The sequence below is a fragment of the Lepidochelys olivacea genome (genome assembly GCF_965140295.1).
Source record: "Lepidochelys olivacea isolate rLepOli2 genome assembly, chromosome: 21".
Lineage (NCBI taxonomy): Eukaryota > Metazoa > Chordata > Testudines > Cheloniidae > Lepidochelys > Lepidochelys olivacea.
Genome location: NC_140431.1, coordinates 6,646,054 through 6,666,848, shown reverse-complemented (window position 1 = coordinate 6,666,848; position 20,795 = coordinate 6,646,054). Strand labels below are relative to the sequence as shown.

The following is a 20,795-nucleotide window of genomic DNA, read 5'->3' as shown; positions in this document are numbered from 1 at the left end:
GATTGAATCTCTCCTACTCCACCCCCATTTCCTGAGAGTGGTGTGCAAGATGATGGCGTTTCAGGTAATCTGATAAGTGCTGACCTGGCATGGCAGTCTCACGGGAGAGATGAATAGCTTCGAAATCCAGGTATTAGAGAGAGTTTTGTGGAGCATAAACTGGCAGAGATTCAGCCACTTTCATAGGGGGCTAGGATCAAAATGTGATGCTGTTTGGAAAGGTCCACTCCAGTCTGGAAGATGCAGAGAGCGTACTAGCCCTTTGTGCTGCTGGGGGGTTTGTTTGGGGTTTATAAAATTTATAGCTGTGTTTATTGGGGGGAACCCTTTTCTGTGCCCTAAAAATGTTCTTTTCCATACCATGCATATTAGGGGAGGGGTGTGGAAATTGATCCTGAAGTGTCAGGCTTCCTGATCTCGTGGGAATGGGAAACAGGTAACTCCAGCAGGACCTGCGGGGATGACAGAGCTTTACATCCCTGGGGCTCGAGGCACCTTACAAAGAATTCTGTCTCCTAAATGCCCAGGATTCTGGCATCCAAGGATCACAAAGTACTTTACAAACACCAGCTCCCACAGTCCCTGTGTACAGCAGGTTTGTCTTGTCGGTCACCATTTTACTGAAGGGGAAAACTGAGGTGGCAAGAGAGGCTAAAGTGACTTGCTCAAGGCCACAAGCAAGTCAGTGGCAGCAGCATCCTGACACCCAGTCCTGTGCCTTCATAAGAATGGCCATATTGGGTCATATTCTGTCTTCTGATAGTGGCCAATGCCATTTGCTTCGGAAGGAATTAACAGAACAGGTGGTCATGAAGTGATCTATCGCCCATCGCCCATTCCAACTTCTGGCAAACAGGCTAGGAACGCTTCAGAGCATGGTTTTGCATCCCTGCCCATCCTTTCTCCATAAAACCGTGCAACAGAACAAGCTCTTTTAAAGAAGAGTAACATTAGTGCAATGCTGCCCACATTGATTGTTGCTGAGGTCTCCCACATGTCTGCATCCATTGATCTGGCCAGTGGGTGGGGGTCGGGGGAGGGAGCTCCAGGCAAGATCTTTGATTCTGTGCCACTTCTTGCAACAGGTAGAGCTTTGCCTTGGTATGCCTGGCATAATTCCTTCTCTTGCTGCTGCTGTCGTGTACCAGTTGTCTGCCCACGCCTTTCCTCTACACCAGAGGTGGCTGCATTTTAGTGGCAAGTGAAAACAGATCATGTCTGAATACTGATCTGTAAGGTACAAGATCTCTGTCTCCTTACGTGCATCCCACTAGTAATGGTTTTAATATGAGAAACGACAGATATTTCATCCCCAGTGTGCTGGTTGTTTCAGAGTAAGCTGATCCCAGCTGAGATGGAGTCTCAGCCCCGCACGGTGTCTTAATGGTCATGCACAGTTAATTAGCTGGATGTAGAGCTGCTCAGACTCTGCTGTGCTAGATGGCTCTCCTAGCCTTCCACAGCAGCAGCTGCCTACCGACTGCTTTCCTGCTAGCCAGGGCCAGCTGAAAGGTCCCTTAATCGGCTTGCGAATCTATGGCGATGGTCTCGTGCGTGCTGGGGGCAGAATACAAAGGCTGGGATGTAATCGGGTGACAGGATCAGGATCAGGGTACAGGGATCACCGCTGGGTAGAGCCCAGAGAGGATTACGTTTGTGGACAGTAACTACCAAAGCTGTTTGTGTGTGTAAATCATACTCCCCTCCCCCCCAAGAACACGCTGCATTTACATAGGGCTTATTGTCACTCAGTGGCCCCAAAGCCCCTCACCGAGTTTGGAATATGTTTTAGGGTTTTTCAGGTTGCGAGGCACTATGGAAATGGAAGGTTGTTGTCATTATGAGTCAATATGGGTCTTGGATCAATGTAACACTAAACTTTGGGTTTCTGTGTGTATGGGCTCCTGATTCTGTCCTCCTCTGTGTCCCATTATCGCTGGTGTTATTTGTATTATTGTAGCACTTCGAGGACCCAGCTTTGATCAGGACCTCATTGTGTCAGGTCCTGTCCATACAGGTAGTAAGAGACAATCCTTGCCCTAAAGAGCTTGCAATCGAAATAGACAAAGGGTGGGAGGGAAACTGAGTCACAGAGCTGAGAAGAGACTTGCCAATGGTCACTCTGCAGGTCAGTGACAGAGCCAGGTCACTCAATGGTTGACTCCTGCCCCCCTAGAAGTCAGTAGCAAAACTCCTCTTGACTTCCATGGGGCCAAGATTTCACCTCAGGTCTCCTGAGTCACAGTCGAGTGCTGTATCTGCTCAACTATGCTGCCACCACGACGATAGCTAAGAGCTCAAGACCCATCTACTTAATGGCAGCAAATTAAACTTGTAATTTAAACAGTTCCAAGAAATAAATGAATACAAAACCGAATGCACTTGTTGGGACCTTGGATGAGATCGGTATGTTCACCATAGCTGAGATTCTCATATTATTATAAGCCCATTCTGGGCCAGATCATCAGCTGGTGAGAAACGACAGGGCTCTGTTGGTTTGAAAGGGGCTATGCTGACTTCCGTCAGTGAGACTCCGACCCAATAATCCCCTGAAAATAAGGAGCGTGCCGGGGACATGCTGACAGAACCACCTTCGCTACCGCTCATCAAGAGCCCTGGTAGACTAGCAGACAATACGGGTATTGAATAGGCTACAGCCACTTGTGTGCGACAGGACCGTCTGTACTGGGCAAATGGGCTATTAATGGCCTATTGTCCAGCTGGCCAAACACGAGATACAGTCTCTCAGGTTAACCCCAGCCAAAGAATAAGCTCCTAGTGGTTTTTGGTTGCCGAAATAATGACTGTCATTTTAGTGCCTTCACTCAGAGCCATCAAGCGTTGCAAGGCTGTGACAGAGGGCCCTAGTGTGAAGTGCTGACTACACTGCCCGGGGCTGCTGGCCATAGAGAGACAGAGATACAAAGGAAATACAAGCCCCCTTTGTGTGATCCTGTTACTGGGCTCATTGTCAGGACTTAGGGGAACCGGGATGGAACTGCCTATCCAGCAAAACAGCTCTCCTGCCCGTGTGCAGCAGTGTGCCAAGTGCAGGTTATGGCAGCCGGAGGCTGGACCTGGAGGAAGCTTTCTGTAAAGCTTGCCTGGTGAGGCCTGGCAAGGTCTCTGTGGGTGCTTTGGACACTGGGTTTGAATATGGCTTCCGTTGCTTTGGTTCGCGTGCATCACCATCTCTGCTTCACCAGGACCCCACCGGGTTACCTCGTTGTCTTCACGGGTCCCGTGAATGAGGATTGTTGTCAGGGGGGTTGAGCACAGGCGTGGGATCAAAACCTCAGTGCGCGAGGTGCTGTACGTGCGCAGAGCAACTGAGAGTCCCTGCCCCACCGAGCTGACAATCAAAAGAAAGACAGACGAAAGATGGGAGAAGGGAAGCTTTATCCTCCCTGGTTTACAGATGGGGAAACTGAGGCACAGCGAGAGTAAGTAAGAGGTGGGAACTGAACCCACCACTTCCTCTCTAACCAGGGCCTGGGGATGTGGAAGCTCAGGGAGTTCTCTGTGCCAGAAATGGGCTGAAGACCATTGCAAATGTGCTGCTGTTGCTGAAGCCAATGTGAGGGAAAAACTGCAGCCCAGGAAGTTGAGTCAGTTCCTCAAGGAGCGAAGTTCTTCTTTCAAGCAAGTGCTTGATGCAAACAACCTGCCCTGGGATCAGGGCTCCTGCTCTTTGCTGCGGGACTCCCGTAGATTAATAGGAGTTGATTGCACGCCCCTCCTTGCAGGAGCATGATCTCCTGGCAGGGGTCTTTGTTTCCTGCGTAGGAATGAAATGTCAGGCAAAGCTCAGCAGCAGGAGAACTGCATGTCAGGCAGGGCCGTGGCCTTGTTCTCTCCCCTCATCACTCACGCTTCCTGGAGAGCAATCGGCACAGACAGCTGCATGGGAAGGCAAGGCGGGGTGGGGGAGCTTCCTAGGTCTCCAGCGGGGCTGGATTGAATGAGTTTCCTGTGAGTAAACAGGGTCATTAGGAACCAGGGGTGGGAGGGGGGATTTTAGCCAAGAGGATGAGACCCTTAGATCTCTGTCGATCGGGTGCTACCGAATCTGTTGTGGAAATAGCTGTGCAGTGTGCCTGCCTCATCACTGGTGGGCAGACTTAGTAATAAAGGCCCAGGGCCGGTGGCTTACATGGCGTGAGCTGGCTGAATGATAATGCCTATTTCTGACCTAGAGCATTTCATCAGTAGCTCTCAAAGCCCTTCACAATCGTTTAGCGTGTGTATCCGCACCGCGCCCTCATGAGGTAGGGCAGGGCTCTTAGCCCTCGTTTTTATAGATGGGGACCTGAGACACAGAGAGGCCAAGGTCACACAGTAATTGCACGGCAGTAGCTGGGAATTGCACCTGGGTCTCCACATCCTAAGCCAGTGACCTAACCACTGTTAACTATTACCACTCAAGAAGGAGATCTTGGAGTCATTGTGGAGAGTTCTCTGAAAACATCCACTCCACCTGCAGCGGCAGGTCAAAAAAGTGAACAGAATGTTGGGAATCATTAAGAAAGGGATAAATAAAAACACAGCAAATATCATCTTGCCTTCCTAGAAATCCCTGGTACACCCACATCTAGAATACTGCGTGCAGATGTGGTCGCCCCATCTCCAAAAAGATATATTGGAATTGGAAAAGGTTCAGAAAAGGGCAACAAAAATTATTAAAGGTATGGAACGGCTTCCATATGAGGAGAGATTAATAAGACTGGGACTTTTCAGCTTGGAAAAGAAACGACTAAGGGGGGATATCATAGAGGTCTAGAAAATCATGACTGCTGTGGAGAAAGTAAATAAGTGTTATTTACTCCTTCTCATAACACAAGAATGGTCACCAAATGAAACCAATAGGCAGCAGGTTTAAAACAAACAAAAGGAAGTATTTTTTCACACAACACACAGTCAACCTGTGGAACTCCTTGCCAGAGGATGTTGTGAAGGCCAAGACTGTAGTTCTGAAAAGAACTAGATAAATTCATGGAGGATAGGTCCATCAATGGCTATTAGCCAGGATGGGCAGGGATGGTGTCCCTAGCCTCTGTTCGCCTGACAGGGGATGGATCACTTGATAATTACCTGTTCTGTTCATTCCCTCTGTGGCACCTGGCATTGGCCACTGTCGGAGGACAGGATACTGGGCTAGATGGACCTTTGGTCTGGCGCAGTTTGGCTGTTCTTATGGACCATCCTTCCCCTCCATTTTCTGCGTAAGGTGGGACATGAACTGGTGTTGGCAGAGTCAGGTTCCAAGGACCACTGCTTATCCTCCGGAGCAACCTCCCAGGCTGTTGAGGGGGATGTGCCACCTTGTGGATAGGCCCCAGACTTGAGATTCCCACGTGTTTGGATGAGTCACTGTGAAATCCCCATGCACACTTAATTTTCATCGAAGGATGTTCTGGTTATTTCAATCCCATCTGCTAACTAGATTTAATCTCCCTTCTGCTCCCATTCCTCTAGCCACACCCACTTCCTCCACCACACCCCCATCATGATTCACCCCATCTGCTAGTGCAACACGGCAGGCTAGTGGTAGCTTTCGAAGTGACCCTTGATCTGAGCAATCTCAGCTTTGAAAAAGTTCAAGTCCTGGCTTAGTCTCTTTCACTGAGTGCATGGCAATGCTCTGGGTTCCCACTCACGTCTGGGTGCTGTTCCCAATTTCCTGCTGCCCTGCATCATGGGCAGTCATTTACACCAGTGCCTGTGGGTGTAAAACTCTACCATGTTTTCACACTCACTTTGCACTGATGTTCATGACCAGCTATAATGCAGTCAATGTTCTAGGGCCTAGGCTCGTCTCTTCCTCTATACCCGATCCTGGAAGTTATGTTCAAGGAATGTGCTTGCTGTCTGTCCCTAGGGTTGGATTCCTGAGGGCATGAGGAATGACATGGCCAATGGAGGGACCACAGCTCTTCAATATGAGCTCTCCTGCTCAGAAACTGCCTGCCTCTATCAATCTAAACTAATCTCTCCAGGCATTTGATCGTGCTTGTCGCTGTAGTTTCTGAGCATGTTATTGGAATGTTATTAGAATACTGTGTAAGATGCATCTGTTCAACCTGGCTTTTTAGCCGGCAGGAGATGTACCGTTGGCTGGGGGAAGAAGGGGCTTGTTAATTTGGCAGATTTATTGTCGGTATGGGTGGGGGTGAAAGGCAGGAAGTGGTGCAGTTTGTGGTCATGGGTTGAAATTTGGTGCCGCCCCTCATGGAGCCAAAGGGATTTGCAGTCTTTGCTCCCTCAGGATTCTCAGCCACCCCAGGGAGTCAAAATCACCACCAGCATAAATTAGAGCAGCCACAGGGGTGTTCTAATTTATCTCAGCCTCCCAAGAATATCCCAGAGACTCTGCAGTGGTATGTGCCAACTCCTCCCCCCATCCCCATCCTGGCAGACCTCCTGTAAGGGGCCCAGTGTAGGGCTGTGCTGGGGAAATTCAGAGCGGTGCCTGCTCAGAAGGAATTCTCCCCTAACCCTTCGTGTTACAATGCCAGAGTGAGGGATAGGGGCTGGGGCAAGGGATGGAATCTGCCCCACAATCGGTATGCGACACCCTCTGCAGCTGCTTCTCAGCAAGGATAGAACCCTAAACCTCCAGCACCAAGGCACAGGCCTCTCCTATTTGAGCTTAAAGAGTAACTGCAACAGCTAGTAGCAGTAGTAGGCTGTTATCTGGTGTATTGTCCAGCCATTAGAAGGGGACACCACACACTTATCCCGTGTGTTACATCGATTAGCTTTTGTTCAGTTTGATGCCCATGTCTCCATAGGGATAGGCACCTAATCAACCAGTGCCTTGATTCATTATTTACTTAGCCCTGAAAGCGCATGCGGTCCTGTGCAGTGGGCATGTTTGCCAAGCAAATAAGAACCTCCGCTCTGAAAAGTCTCCAACGCCAACAATAACGAGTCAATACTACCTAATAACTGTGAGCCTAAAAAATAAATACTGAACCACAAGGCTTGCTGGAATGGAAAGGGGACAGTTGCGCATAGTGATGGCAAGTTACTTTTTGGCAGTCCTCTGGAATATCTGTCTCTTGAATTCCACAGCAGTACGTCAGAGAGTTTTTCTGGGTTGAATACAAGAGAGATTCGTCTGGCTAATTACAGCCCAAGTGTCTGTTGAAATAGTTTGCTGTGAAATATTGAGCAAGAGGTATTGCTAGTACATCTACTATAGCTTTAGTAAGCAGCTAAGTATCTGGTCATCAGTCCATGTAATTCGCGTTCTTGCCTGGATTTAGATTTGGATTCTGTCGACAGTTTTATCCAAGTATTTTCTATTTGACTGTTACAGTAAATGCAGATCATTCACATCACTCGTTTTAATCCCGATTTCTTAGCCGCATTCCAGTGAGAGTGATTTTTCATTTTGTCTGCTGGGGCCTAAGTTTCCCATTGCCATTTCAGTGGGATTCTTCACTTCCTGTCCTAAAGTGCTGTGTGATGCTAATCAGCTGACTCTTTCCATCCCAGGGGTGGCTGCCTTTCAGTGGTGGTTGTCATAATTCACTTTGTGCTTTGGGATCTTTTGAGCTCAAAGGCATAATAATTGTAATAATATAATACCTAGCTCTTGTATAGCACTTTTCATCAGTAGACCTCAGGATACTTTATAAAGGAGAGGAGTCATTATCATCTCCATTTTTCACAGTTGGGGAAACTGAGGCACAGGGAGCGACGTCACTTGCCCAAGGTCACCAAGCCAGTCCATGGCAGAGCTGGAAATAGAGTCCCAGTCTTCCGAGTCCCAGTCCAGTGCTTTACCCACTAGACCACACTGCCAGCCCCTGTAAAAGAGTTGTATGAACCCATTGCCCACTTGGTATTATTGTTTTGCTTCTGTAGAGGTGGCATTGAAAGGTCTAAAGTGCATTGACAGAGCCAATACACTCTTCTATTTCCTCTCGCAGCAGCAGCCAAAAGTCATTTAATACAAGACAAGGCCACTAGCTGTCATTATTTTGAAATCCATTCTGTGGGAGACTGGGCTCTCTCTGGCTCATTAATGGGGTCTGCTCCTTGTAGTTACACCAGTATATGCCACATCTCAGAAGAAACCCAGACAAAATTACCCCCTCCCTAATCCAAGAGACCACAGATGCTATCGCCTTCAGTGACGTTGCCAGTCATCTGCAGGTTACCAGGGGCCAGCTGAGAATGCAACCCCAGTGACTTCTTCATCAGCTGATTCCAAAAAGCCTTTGTCACTTCTGCTGGGTGAGGAACACCCACCGCCACGGTGCCCTTAGGCTAGTCTGTCTTGTTCAGTGGTTCTGTTTTCCCCATAGCAATAGTTCCTTCCAGCTACTCAGCGCTTGAACCTGCTGCTCCCAAAGGTTTAAGGGAGTGTCTCCTCTCCACCTTCTTGATCAAAGCAGTGAGGAGAGGGTCTGATGCAAGAAGTGATGGAGCTCTATATTGAAGATACCCTAGCTAGGGAGGTAGAGACTAACGCCAACATTTCCCAGTGTGGTCACTAATCTAGGGTGCTTTGGTTTTTGGATACTGAACTTGAGACACAGGGGACCAGATTTTCAGAAGTATCCACCACCCATTGCAACACTTCTGGCCGGGTTGGGTGAAGAGCTCTTTTGAAAACGCGTCCCCAAGTGCCGGATGTTCAGGCTGCTGAGGAGCACCTGCCCCACCCACTGACTTCTTCCATCTGCAGGTGCTCAGGACCTCTGCAAAATCAGACCTAAAAATAGAGGCACCCTTTTGCCTTTGACAATTTGGCCATGGGTGCCTCAAATCAAGCACCCGAAGGTTAGTGGAAACTTTTGAAAGTTTGGGCTGAAGCTGCTTTGTTGAAGTGAAATGTCTGAAACCGAAACTCTCCAGAGTTAGGCTTTGACCCAATCATTGATGCAGCAGTCCTGGATCAACTCCCTAGTGTAGACGTGATTCCCACCAGTGCGACGTTGTTTACACTGGTGCAAGTTACCCTGGCTTGAAACTGGGGTATGCTGCACTGATGTTAGTCACTCGGCTCCCTGGGTAAGTCATATCTACGCTGAGGGTTGCCCTGGTTCAGCTAAAAACCCAGTGCAGAGCCTTAGAAACAATCAGGTAATGCATTTGGGCTGAAACTTGACCGCGTCAGTGATATTTTGCCCCAGCTAGGCAGGACTGATCACGACAGGGTGGAGGCATCGCAGTTTTAATGCAGCTCGTGACCATACAGTACAAAGTAGGATGAATTATTGTTTCGGAGAAATGGGAGGGAACAATAACCGTCCCATAAATTACAGCCTGTGGACATTTTAATGTGAACTCCTTCATCACATGTCTGATCTTGATTTCGTTGGAAGAAGCAGCCCGTGTTACACAGTGCACAAAGCCATAAAGATAATGAACACCGAATAGTCCAGGCACATAGCAGGAGCGGTAACTAACAATATCCTTGTGATTTCTTTGCAGCTATTTTTACCCCCAACCCACTTCCTCTCTGAGCAGGTTTATATTTAGTAGCTTATAGCAGCTAATGCTCTGGTAGGTGGCAATGAGAGGAAGAGAGATTCTGACTGCAATTTATGCAGCTCAGGATTTTCTCAGCACTCAGAAGTTGGTTTCTGTTAAGTCATTGGTTACTTGCATTCATTTTGGGAGTGAGTGGGGGAAGGGGCACACCTTTTCTCCATTCTCAGTTTCGCCATTTCAGATTTAATATCTTTTTATTCCCTGACTCTTCCTTGTTTCTCTACCTCTGGAATCCAGGCTCCTGCATAGTGCCCCCTTCTGGCAATGGCACAATATAGAATTGTAATAGTGAAGGGAAAAGAAAAGGGCTCTGAAGTGATGTCAACTATCATGCTTCAGGGTACAAGCCAACCTCTATCTGATGATGGTCAGGAAGAAATTTTCCCTTGTGGGCAGATTAACTGAAGGGTTTCTTGCACCTTCATCTGAGCTTGTGGGACTGAGTGTCTGGCACATTCATCTGAATATCTGATGCTGGACTAGATGGGCTAATGGTCTGATCCAGTTTAGTACTTCTGCTGTCCTTTTGTCATGGCAGGCCTGGTGGCGGTTGATGCAACAGCCCATGTGGTTCTTCAGCCTCCAGGAGAAACAGGAGCTTATCCAGGGCCAGGCACCCTTTTCCATGAAAGGGGTCAGGTACCACAGACAACACGTGCTGAGTTCCTGCACCATTAGGTGTGGAAGGTTGGGCCCATTGCCTGACCACCCAGTCTAACAGTGGCTCTGCAACATTCTGCATTCTTTCATGGACCCATTTCACCTCCCAACAAACACCCCCATGGCTTGGTTCTCAAAAAACTTCTGTTCTGTGCATCACAAGGAGGGGCTCTGGAGACCTTTACTGCCCCTCAGGGCCCAGTCTGAGAACCACTGCCTTGCTCCATTCCCTGTCCGGGGTACTAAGCACCAAGATTGGGCAACAGCAGCAGGGTTGTGTTATTGCCTGCAGTGAGCTCATTCTGCCACAACCCGGGGTCACCCAACGAAATTCATAAGGCAGTAGGTTTAAAACAAACTAAAAGAAGTATTTCTTCACACCATGCATAGTCAACCTGTGGAACTCATTGATAGGGGATGTTATGAAGGCCAAAAATAATTGGGTTCAAAAGAGAATTAGCTACATTCATGGAGGCTAGATCCATCGGTGGCCATTAGCTAAGATGGTCAGGGACACGACTCCGTGCTCTGTGTGTCCCTAAACCTCTGACTGCCAGCAGCTGGGACTGGACGGATCACTCAACAACTGCCCTGTTCTGTTCATTCCCTCTGAAGCATCTGACACTGGCTACTGTCAGAAGACAGGATACTGTTGACGGGGTACCATTGGTCTGGCTCAGTATGGCTGTTCTTATGTTCATTCTTAACCCAAAAGACTAGCTTGAGTGGCCAGATAATAGCATCATGACCAGCTGTTGTGTCCTGGTTCCTAAAAGAATGGCCCCCTGGCAGCTGGTGCTTCGGGGCTGGCTCTGCCATCATGTGAGCAAATCTGAGCTCTGAGGGCTGTAGGAAATCCTGTCTTGGAGGGAGGGCGGTCCTTGTGAACGTGGCACCAGGCAGCCCAAGGTCATCTGCTGTGCTTTCACCGTAATAATAAATTTGCTAGGCTGGGCTAAATAATCAGTCCCTAAAACCACTGCTTTATAGGGGCTCTCTGATTGCCCCTTGCTTGTGCATTGGACTCTGGCCTCCTTAGAGGCCTGTCTGCATGGTAAAGGGCCATACTTGTTTTTGCCAGCTGTCACTGTGGTGCTAGTCTTGAGCGTTGCCACAGATGCAGATTCCTTCCGTGCTTCACCAGATCAAACAAGTTCCTGGGCCTCGTGTCTGTGCGGCCCTTGACGTAATTCCCCGAGCCATACCACCTCTGCACCTCCCCCGGCCTCATTCCCTACTGCCGGCATCATCCAAGACCAGATTCCAGAGTAGCTCATTGCTGGCAGCGAAGCAGAATGAGCGTGGAGAGCTTTCCTCCCGATGCCACTGGGAAGAACAAATAAGCTTGACAAATATGCTGCTGAAGTCCCAGAACGGAGATTCCACTCAGAGCCTGGGATCTGCTCTCTTACATCCTTCCTGAGCAAGGGAGACTTTGTCTTGTGGTTAAGGCACTAGACTGGGATTCAGGAGATCAGTGGTCAGTTCCCTGTTCTGCCACAGACTGCCTGTGTGACCTTGGACAAATCACTTCATCTCTGTGTGCCATAGCGTCCCAGCTGTGAAATGGGGATAATAAGCCTCACCTTCTCCTGCCTTTTGTGTGCCTGGTCTATAGACTGTAAACTCTTCTACCCATGGGCTGCCTCTCACTATGGGTATGTCTACCCTGCAGTTACAGGGTGTCCATTGGAGCGTGAGTAGCTATACCCGAGCTAGCTTTAATCTAGCTAGCTCTGGCCCGGAGCAGTGGTGCAGTTGGCAGCATGCACTCTGCGCAGGCTGTACAAGCCCATCTGGAAGCTGAGTAATTACTCGTACTGTTTAGCCGGTGCTGAAACTCATTCTGCTGCAGTTTCTTGGCGCCAGTACCCAAGCTCACTCGAGTAAAGCTAGTTCAGGTATGTCTACTCGAGCTGTAATCACACCCTGTGATTGCAGTATCAGCCTACCCTATGTGTGTATAGAGCACGCAGTATAAGGGGACCTCTGGGCACTGTTGTAACACACATGAATAGCAGAACGGTGCTTGTTCTAAGTGAGGCTAGGTTCTGGGCCCCATGCCAGGTCAGTGGTCAGAGGGTTTCAGGGATGATCTCTAATAATCAGAATTATTAACCAGGTAAAAAAAAAATAGGGCAGGAGTAGGATGGTTTAGAGGCTTGGTCAATGGACTATGGAGCTTTTCACTGCTGGGTTGCTATTGGGATCAGGCCCAGATCGGAGTTTGACTGTTATTTCCTTTCAGTGGGTCTCAGTCTGGTTCCTAGTGGATCGACTAGTGCACAACACACAGATCTGCTCTAGGAATGATTGTGGGGAAGTTCTCTGGCCTGTGTTCTACAGGAGGCCAGACTAGATCACAGTGTTCCCCTCTGGCCTTGGAATCTCGGACCACGAAACTACCCCCATCATTGGCAATCTGAGCGGAGAGGCCAAGGAGCAAAGATGCTCAGAAATCAGTCTCTGTTCCATGGGAAACTCCAAAGTTTCGACATTTGTGTTCATGCTGAAAAGTCGGAATTTTTTCACAGCCTGGCAATTCTGAAAAATGTCAATTCAGAAACGTTGAAACTTTTAGTTTCAATAATGCTGACATGTTTCATTTTGAGAATGTCAATACGTTATAACATAAAAGAAAATATAGATCTGTAATCTGAAATATAATATGATTATAATATAAAAGTTGGAATGAAACGGGTCGAAACAAAATACTTTTACTTTATAAATGAAACGTTTCAATTATAAACAAAAGGAGAAAGTCAAAATGATTTGCTCTGACAGCTTCCCAGCTAAAATTTCATCAAAATGGAAATGTTCTTTCGACTAAACTGCATTTTCCCATAAAAAACTGGTTCATCAAAAACAATTTCGAGCAGTTTTGCCAACGAGAGGTTGAAGGAGGGTCAGAAATTGCTGAGCGTCCACTCTCGAAATCATACCCTTTTAAAATGTCTCCCGTTGGGTGCCCAAGGGGGTCTGTCTACACTGAAATCAGAGGGGCGACTGCGGCATGTCTGGACACACCCCAGCTAGTTTTCATCCAGCTAGCTCCAGTAACAACAGCAGTGAAGCTGCAGCAGCGTGGGCTGTCCGCTCAGGTCCATTCCCAGGGTCCTGGGTGGGGTTGCACAGCCCGTGCCACTTCCTGTATCGCCACGGCTTCACTGCTGTGGGTATCCCAGCTAGCTAGACCACAGCGAGCTGGGGTACGTCTACACATCACATGCGCTGAAGTCACACCTCTGACTGCAGCGTACACATACCCTAAGTCACTTCTGAAGCTCTCCAGGGTTGGGCTGAGGTAGACAGACTGGTGCTAGCGTGTTAACGATAGCAGTGTGGACGGTCTGGCTCAGGCCCTGAAGCCCGCCTGACCCCCTAGGCTTGAGAGCCTGATCCCCAGCTTGAACCAGAATATCCACACAGCTAGATCGAGCTCCGCTAGTACGGGTCTGTCTGCGGGCTGGGAGGCAGTGTAGACATATCGTAGACATACCATAGCGCACCGTAGTGTAGACATACCTTGTTAGACTTGGGGGAGTCTTGCACTATGCTTTTACCTGCTCTGCGAAATGAAGCGAGGACTGTCATTTTCAAGTGACATCTTTCAGGAGGATTTGAAGCAAAGTAATTGCAGTGTCTGGTGCTGCTAGTGTGTAATCTTCCTTAACACATCATTACCCATAATAATATGACAGTAATGATATCTGTTGTTCACATCGCGCTGTGGATGCCAAAGCACTTTACATGCTGTGTATTTGGCCCTAGCTACTGAGATGCAATCACCTCAGCAGCATCCAGCAGCAAAATGCGGCAGCTGTTTCACAGCATGCTATACAATCGTTTAGGACAGGAAGGGAAGAAGAAAACTGCAGTTAGTTCAAAGTGGGTGCAAGGGTGGAAGGAAGAATGTAATTGCCCATATTGGAATTGGGGTTAGAACCTCTTAGGGTCTACACTGGAGATGGAAAGTGTAATGTCCAGCTATGTAGACATACCCTCGTTAGCTCTGATCCAGCTAATGAAGAGTAGCTGCTCCAATGCGAGCTGCGGGAGGAGTTAGCCACCCAAGTATGTGCCTAGCATCTTGGACAGATACATACTCGGGGTAGCTAACCCCCATGTTGCTTATGCCCCCATGGCCACCTTTCTGTTTTTAGTGCACTAACTTGGTCAGAGCTAGCACGAGTATGTTTACATGAGCCAGAAGTTACCCTGCATCTCGAAGTGTCAGCATACCCTTAGTCTTTCAAAGAGTGCCAGGCCATCACATGGTCAGGAACCCTGCTTGCTGCCTCAGTTGAAAGACTGCTTCTCTTGCTGGGGTGTGGCTGAACATTACTTTGGAGAGAACACCTCCTATTCCGGCATGGATGCAGGGATGGATTTTCCCAAGAGTTCTCCCATCCGCTGTCTGTCGACTAGAGCCCCAGTCGATGCAGCCCAGCATGGGCACATGGCACAAAAGCTTGGTAGCTTCCCCCAGTGCTGCTTTAACAGCAGGAGTGAGTGTACAGAGCTGGAGTGAGATACATCGGATCCATTTAGGTCCATTGATGCACGTGACACGAATGGCACTGTCTAATGTGCTCAGGTTAGATCTTGCTTAGTTTGCGAGATGGAGCGAGATCTCAGCCTGATTCATCACTCAGGCCTTCAGAGGATAGTAAATATTGGTCACCACTCTGCCGGGGCTTATTAAATAGTGGGATTAAGAGGACGCCCCCTGCCTCCCCTGTTCCCAACCCCCCAAGCCACCCAGTTGTCTGCTGTGATCCCAAATGTGCTCGTGCTGTGGTCGGCCTTTTGTCTGTAGATGGAGAGGTTTGCTAGGCTGGGGGATGTGCGGAGAAGTGGGTTTGCAGGAAATCTGGGTGAGTGCAGCCTTAGCTAAGGCTAATTCCCGGGGTTCCCAGGCGCTGAATGTGAGAGATTGCATCAGCGTTGGGAGGCTGGGTCCGGGATCTGTGGGCACTGGTGCGACAGCGGCTGATGACCCTGCAGATGATCTGTTAAGGTTTCAGATGCAAGCGTTTCAGCCCAAGTGTGCTGGTTGCCACAGCGACACAATGCATTAGCTCCCTGGATGTGGTGTCTGATCCCATCAGTCTGGAATGTGATCACTGTTTGTTTGTGCTGATATCACAGGGGCGGCCAGGGAGGGAATGAGCTACCAGCAGACAGCAACACAGCAGACCCCTTCCCTCTTTGAAGATCCAGACGGGGTTGAGGTGTGGGGCAGAACCCCCTGAAGTAGCATTCAGTGAACTGGGAGCCAGCGGCTGATACACCCTTTCATATTCCTTCTGTGCTGCAGGATGAGTGACTTTAAAGGAATGCAGTGCTCCTGAATGGCAGTCCCCTGCCAGGTACAAGGGCCTGGTGGAGGGGCAGCTCATCTGAGCCCAAGGTATTCCTCCTTCCCCGTCATTGGGGGGGTCCCTTTCAGGCCCCCACATTCCCTCAGCACAGCCACCACCCTTCCAATCAACATCAGGGCCAGGAGACAAGGCCCAAGGCAATCAGAGACAAAGCACATGGAGGATCTGACTTCAGCCTCTTGTCCCACAGCCTACTAGGGCAGTGTGGGTGTGATATAGAGAGAGGTGCTAAGGTAGCAGGACCCTGATGTGGCTTTCCCTGCATCTCCCCCCCATCCCGTGGACTGGCAGCTGGCAAGAAAGACACAGAGCTGAGGCAGTCAGTCCCAGAGCTGCTACAGTCCCGCCCCCTGCTAGGGCACATGGCCGTGAGGGTCAGAGTGAAATAGCCACTGGGCAACAGGGAGGGAGCCCGATCAATGGCTTTGCCTTCCAGTGGCTTGTGGCCAGCAGGGGGTAGCTGCCGAGTGCTGCTGAGCCATTGATTATTTCCCCCCTTCTTGTTAAACAACAGCCGCTACGTTTACTCCGCTGCTGTGCAAAAAAAGAAAAGAAAAAATAGCTTCTCTCGCAGTTGGAGGGTGGGCGGAGTGGGCACCGCCAGCTCTGGCTGGAGGCAGGCTGTTCCGGGTCAGTGGGATTCTGTCCGGTCATTATGGTGAAGGGTTCATTGATTGGGCAGCAGCCTTCCCCCTCCTGCCAGCACACCTCATCGCTCCATCGCTTTCATGGACCATGCTGCAGCTGGACCATAGTAAAGCAAAGTACCTGCTCAGGGCTGGAAGAGTAGAGGGGCTGCACAGGAGGACTGGCAGAGTGGGGTGGGGGTGGCAGTGCTGGATTAATAGGGAGCTGCAGGTTGCCACTGAAAGGCATCAGCTGATTTCTGTCTGGGGAGAACCCAGGACTGGAATAGTGGGGGGGTGGGAGGTGCTATGGGTCAGGATTGAAGGGCATCAGCTGATCTCTGTGGGTGGGCAACCTGGGACTGGAATAGCTGGGGGCTGTCCAGGATTGAGGGGCTTTGGCAGAGCTGTGGGGGGAGTCCAGGACAGAAATGGCAGGGCGGGGGGCAGCAGGTCAGAAATAAGGGGCATTGGCAGAACTGTGCAGGGGTTTAGCTTTATGAGGTTTAGCTTAGGGCACAGCTGTTGTCCTGTCAGTTTCAGGAGCGTTACCCTTTTCCTAAAACTATCACCCCAGACAATTACTGTAACCAGAATGCATCCCATCTGTTTTCAAACACCAAGCGCAGAATGTGAGCGGCTCCTCAGCCAGGCCCTGTCTGCATGGCTGAGCTGGGGCCCTGTCTGCATGGCTGAGGGACGGAAGCTGCAGCGCCCAGTGCTTGTCAGCACTGGGAATTAGGAATGTTGCAGCCGTGCCCTGCACGTGTTCATTTAGCCAGCCAGAGAAACAATGAACTTCGCTCTTTGTCCCTTGGGGGTTTTCCTCATTTAAGGGTTTTATTCTTTAATCAGATCTCTGGCTAAGAGGATTTCCATGGCCATACAGGATTTGAATTAGCCAAGAGACTGTAACTGAACGGTGAGCTCTGAGCACCTCACTTCTTCTACTCGATCTCAGGGGTCTCCTCCCAGTCAGAACCTCTGTCCTGTCTCCCTTTGGGAGTTCGCTGGTGCCCCAGAAAGTCTCTTTGGCAAAGGCAGAGTATAGAAACTGGAGAGACACCGGCCTGGAAGCTTAGAGGATTTTCCTTTTCTTCTCTGTGGGAGTTAGATCTTCTTTCTCTTTATATGCTCAGTCTTTCTTTCCTTCCTTTTCTCCCCCACACCAGAGCCTCACCCTTTCCAGCCAGGACTGGGAGTCCAAGCATGTTGCAGGCCAGAGCGAGACTACGTATTTATTTCGATATTTCTGTATTTAGGTGTCTAGAACACAGTCCCTGGGCACACATGATAATGAACAATGAAAAGGCAATCATCGGGGGCCTGTTAGACCACAGTTAACTAATGAAAACACAAGGGGCCTGGTTCCCTGACTTACAGTAAGGCCCCATATGCTGCTCTCACAACAGAAAGGGGCCTTGAAGCAGGTGGAAGGCATACCCTGAGAATATCCTGTGTACTGGGGCCTCCCCGGCTGGTTTCACACTGGCCTCAGGGCTCTATGCTGGCCTCCTCCCAGCACAGAGGACACACAAGGGGCGTAGCTGGAGTGCCCTGCATCTATGGCAGTTTGCTTCCCAGGGCCCACAGGGAAGCTGAACATATAAAAGAGCAACCCCAAGGCTGCTTTAATTGTACACATAGGGAGCTGGGGCAGGCTCCTGCCCAACCCCAGAATACATGGGGCAAAATTGTGTCCCCACTGAAGCTAATGGTAAAACTCCCATTGACATCAATGGGGACAGGCTTCTCCTCTTGAGTTTTGGGTTCAAATGCACCTCAGGCTGTGAATGAAAACGAACATGGTCCTATTCCAGAGCCTGTGCTTGTCTCAAAGGGATCACACTCCTGACAGTCCCTGCTTAGGAGCACGTCATGGTAGGAGGGTTTGCGAAGTCCTGAATGCGCTTGTTAGATGCAGGAAAGAGTCTGGAGCCTTTCATCGTTAGGTCACAGGTTCGAATTCAGTCGAGGTTGGCGTCAATCGAGAGTTGTTACAGTCTGACAACTGTTTGATGATGGGCTACAGTGGAGAGCATTGCTAGGTGTCAGGCTGTTCCCTAATGAAGGGGTGTTCGTAGTGCAAACGATACCTTCGCTGACTCGTTCACTTGCTAAGCGGGAAAGAGTGTGACTGAGGTCGGCACGCTGCTGCCACGCCAGGGGGCGAGGGGAGGAGAACGGGCTATCATCTAGCACCTATTGCCTGCTTTGTCCAATGCCCTCCCTGTACAGCTCCGCGGGAATAAACCTGGCAAACGTAGATCCACTGGGTCCGGGTCATGTCCCCCAGCTACTCCCAGACCCTTCAGATCCGGCCTGATTCTGTTCTGCAGCTGCTGACAGGTAGAACTGGCCTGTGGTGGTTATTCCCTGTGGAATTCTGCTGCTTCGTCTCACGTTATTAGACGGGTGCCACAATCCATCCTAATTACCCTGCTCAGTCACAAGTGGCTTCGCAGCACATCTCAGCCGAGCTGACAGTGCTGCGTGCAAGAGGGGGTCAGTATTTTAGGCATTTGCTCTTCACTGCCGTGAGGCAGCGCCAAGAAGGGAGGCAGAGGCAATCATTCCTTTGGCTTAGCATTGAGGATTCACGCTTAGGCCCCGATCCTGCAAGCTGAGCCGTCCGGACAGACCCCTGCAGCCAGGCCAAGTCCCACTGAAGTCAGTCGGGCTGTGCATGGGCACATGGGTTCGTCCGCGAGGATCTCGTGATAGGATCAGTGGTTTGGGTCTGACCCAAGGTCTGCTGAGTTCAAGAGAAAGGCTCCTAGTGATTTCAGTGAGCCCTGGATCAGGCCTCCTGTTGGTAAACTCATCAGGAGCACAGACTGTATCTCGGGCCTGATTTTCACCGAGTGCTCTCAAGTCCAGTCAGTCAGTGCTGCAGGTGCCCGACACCTCTGCAAATCAGGCCCTGTGCATCTGGCTGCAGCCCCGAGCGGCGGGTCCTGCGTGCAATCCAAGGCCTTCAGCCTACTCTCCTTGCTTTCCCCCTTCCTTCCAGGGCCCTGCCGTCTCGCCGCAGCACAGGATACAATGAACAAGATGAAAAACTTCAAGCGGCGGTTTTCCCTCTCCGTTCCCCGGACAGAGACCATCGAGGAGTCACTAGCCGAGTTCACAGAGCAGTTCAACCAGCTCAACAACAAGAAGAATGAAGGTGAGAGGCCGGCAGGTTCATTGTGCCAGCAGGGGAAACCAGTCCAGATTTGGCCAGGATTCCCTCCAGGCACAGATAGTTGGTGCAGGGTCAGGATTTCTCTCCACTTGACCTTTAACTGTCTCAAATGGGCCCAGAAAAGCAGCACAAATAGTGTGTGTGACCTTGGGCGAGTCCCTGGCCACTCTGTGCCTCAGTTTCCCCATCTGTGAAACAGGGGTAATACCTCCCCAACATTCATTCCTTTATGGGGAGCGCCGTGGGTAGAAAGTGCTGTTAAAGAACAAAGCATTATTATTTTTACATCTCAATACACATTAAAGACCAGAGCAAAAAGTGGGGGAGGAAGCAGCTCTTCTGCTTAAGGCCTGCGCTTTGTTAAAGCATGGGGCCCCCTTCTCCTTGCCCAGAAATAGTAGCAATTGGCTCAGGCTCTTTGGCAGGGCTCAGGCTTTGTTCACATGCACAGCAGTTCTCTCTCCTCACAGCAATTGTCTCAGGCTTTCTGCAAACTCAGCCACACACCGCTTCCTCATTTCACTCATTTACGCCTTTCTCTGCAACTACAACAGCTAGAAACGTCCTTTTAAAAAAAAAAAAATCAAGGCTGAGACCCTAAAGTAATCACCTGGCTCCTCCATCCAGCCGTCTGTTCTCTAACCTAAGTGTAGAAGAGACCCAGCAGCCCGTTCTAGAGATGGCTTTCTTTCCTCCTTGGCCCAGCTCCCTGCCCCTTGGCAGTGCCCGCCGCTGCGAACAGATTACATCCCTTCGCTTGCATCAAGCTGCCGGCACCTGCACCCCCCCTTAGCAAGCAGCCATACTCGATGCTCAGAAGAAGCCATGGTGCCTGTTTGCTCCCCCCACACTGGCAAGCTGACGGGGCTATAATTAGGAACAAACCCTTAATTACAGGCATGAAAGCTACCGGAATGAAACGGTGCGAGGCTAACAAAGTGCTGGGTACTGACAGCAGCAGCTGGCTGCACCTTCCTCAGGGGACATCAGCCCTGGGCTCTCTGGCCCTTGGCTCGTTATCGGTGTGCACCAAACCCAGGCTCTGCCATATAACAAGGCCGCTACTTTATGAGTTCTCAGGCCTGCTTGTGCCTGGCCCCCTCCCCTTCACTTTTCAAACCAAGGTCTGCAGCAGCCCACTTGTTCTGCCCACCCCTGCTGGTCAGCACCTCTCCCCATGTGACCTGGATGGAATAGGAGCAAGGGCAGAGCTGAGTACGCAGTTGTCTCCCTTTCATGGGCCTTGAGTCTGTCACCTTCTTGACAGGTTTCAGAGTAGCAGCCGTGTTATTCTGTATCCGCAAAAAGAAAAGGAGTACTTGTGGCACCTTAGAGACTAACCACTTTATTTGAGCATAAGCTTTCGTGAGCTACAGCTCACTTAATCGGACGCATTCAGTGGAAAATACAGTGGGGAGATTTATATACATA

At 50.0% G+C, this 20,795-nt stretch overlaps 1 protein-coding gene across 1 annotated transcript in view; it reads left to right on the top strand.

The window, feature by feature from the left end:
* Window positions 1-20,795, top strand: part of CDK18 (cyclin dependent kinase 18) — a 75,823-nt gene that overhangs the window by 18,627 nt on the left and 36,401 nt on the right. The window contains exon 2 of the mRNA XM_084611056.1: window positions 19,191-19,346. Within this exon, the coding sequence (XP_084467182.1) occupies window positions 19,223-19,346 (124 nt within the window). The 5' untranslated portion in view covers window positions 19,191-19,222. The remainder of the gene's footprint in view (window positions 1-19,190; window positions 19,347-20,795) is intronic.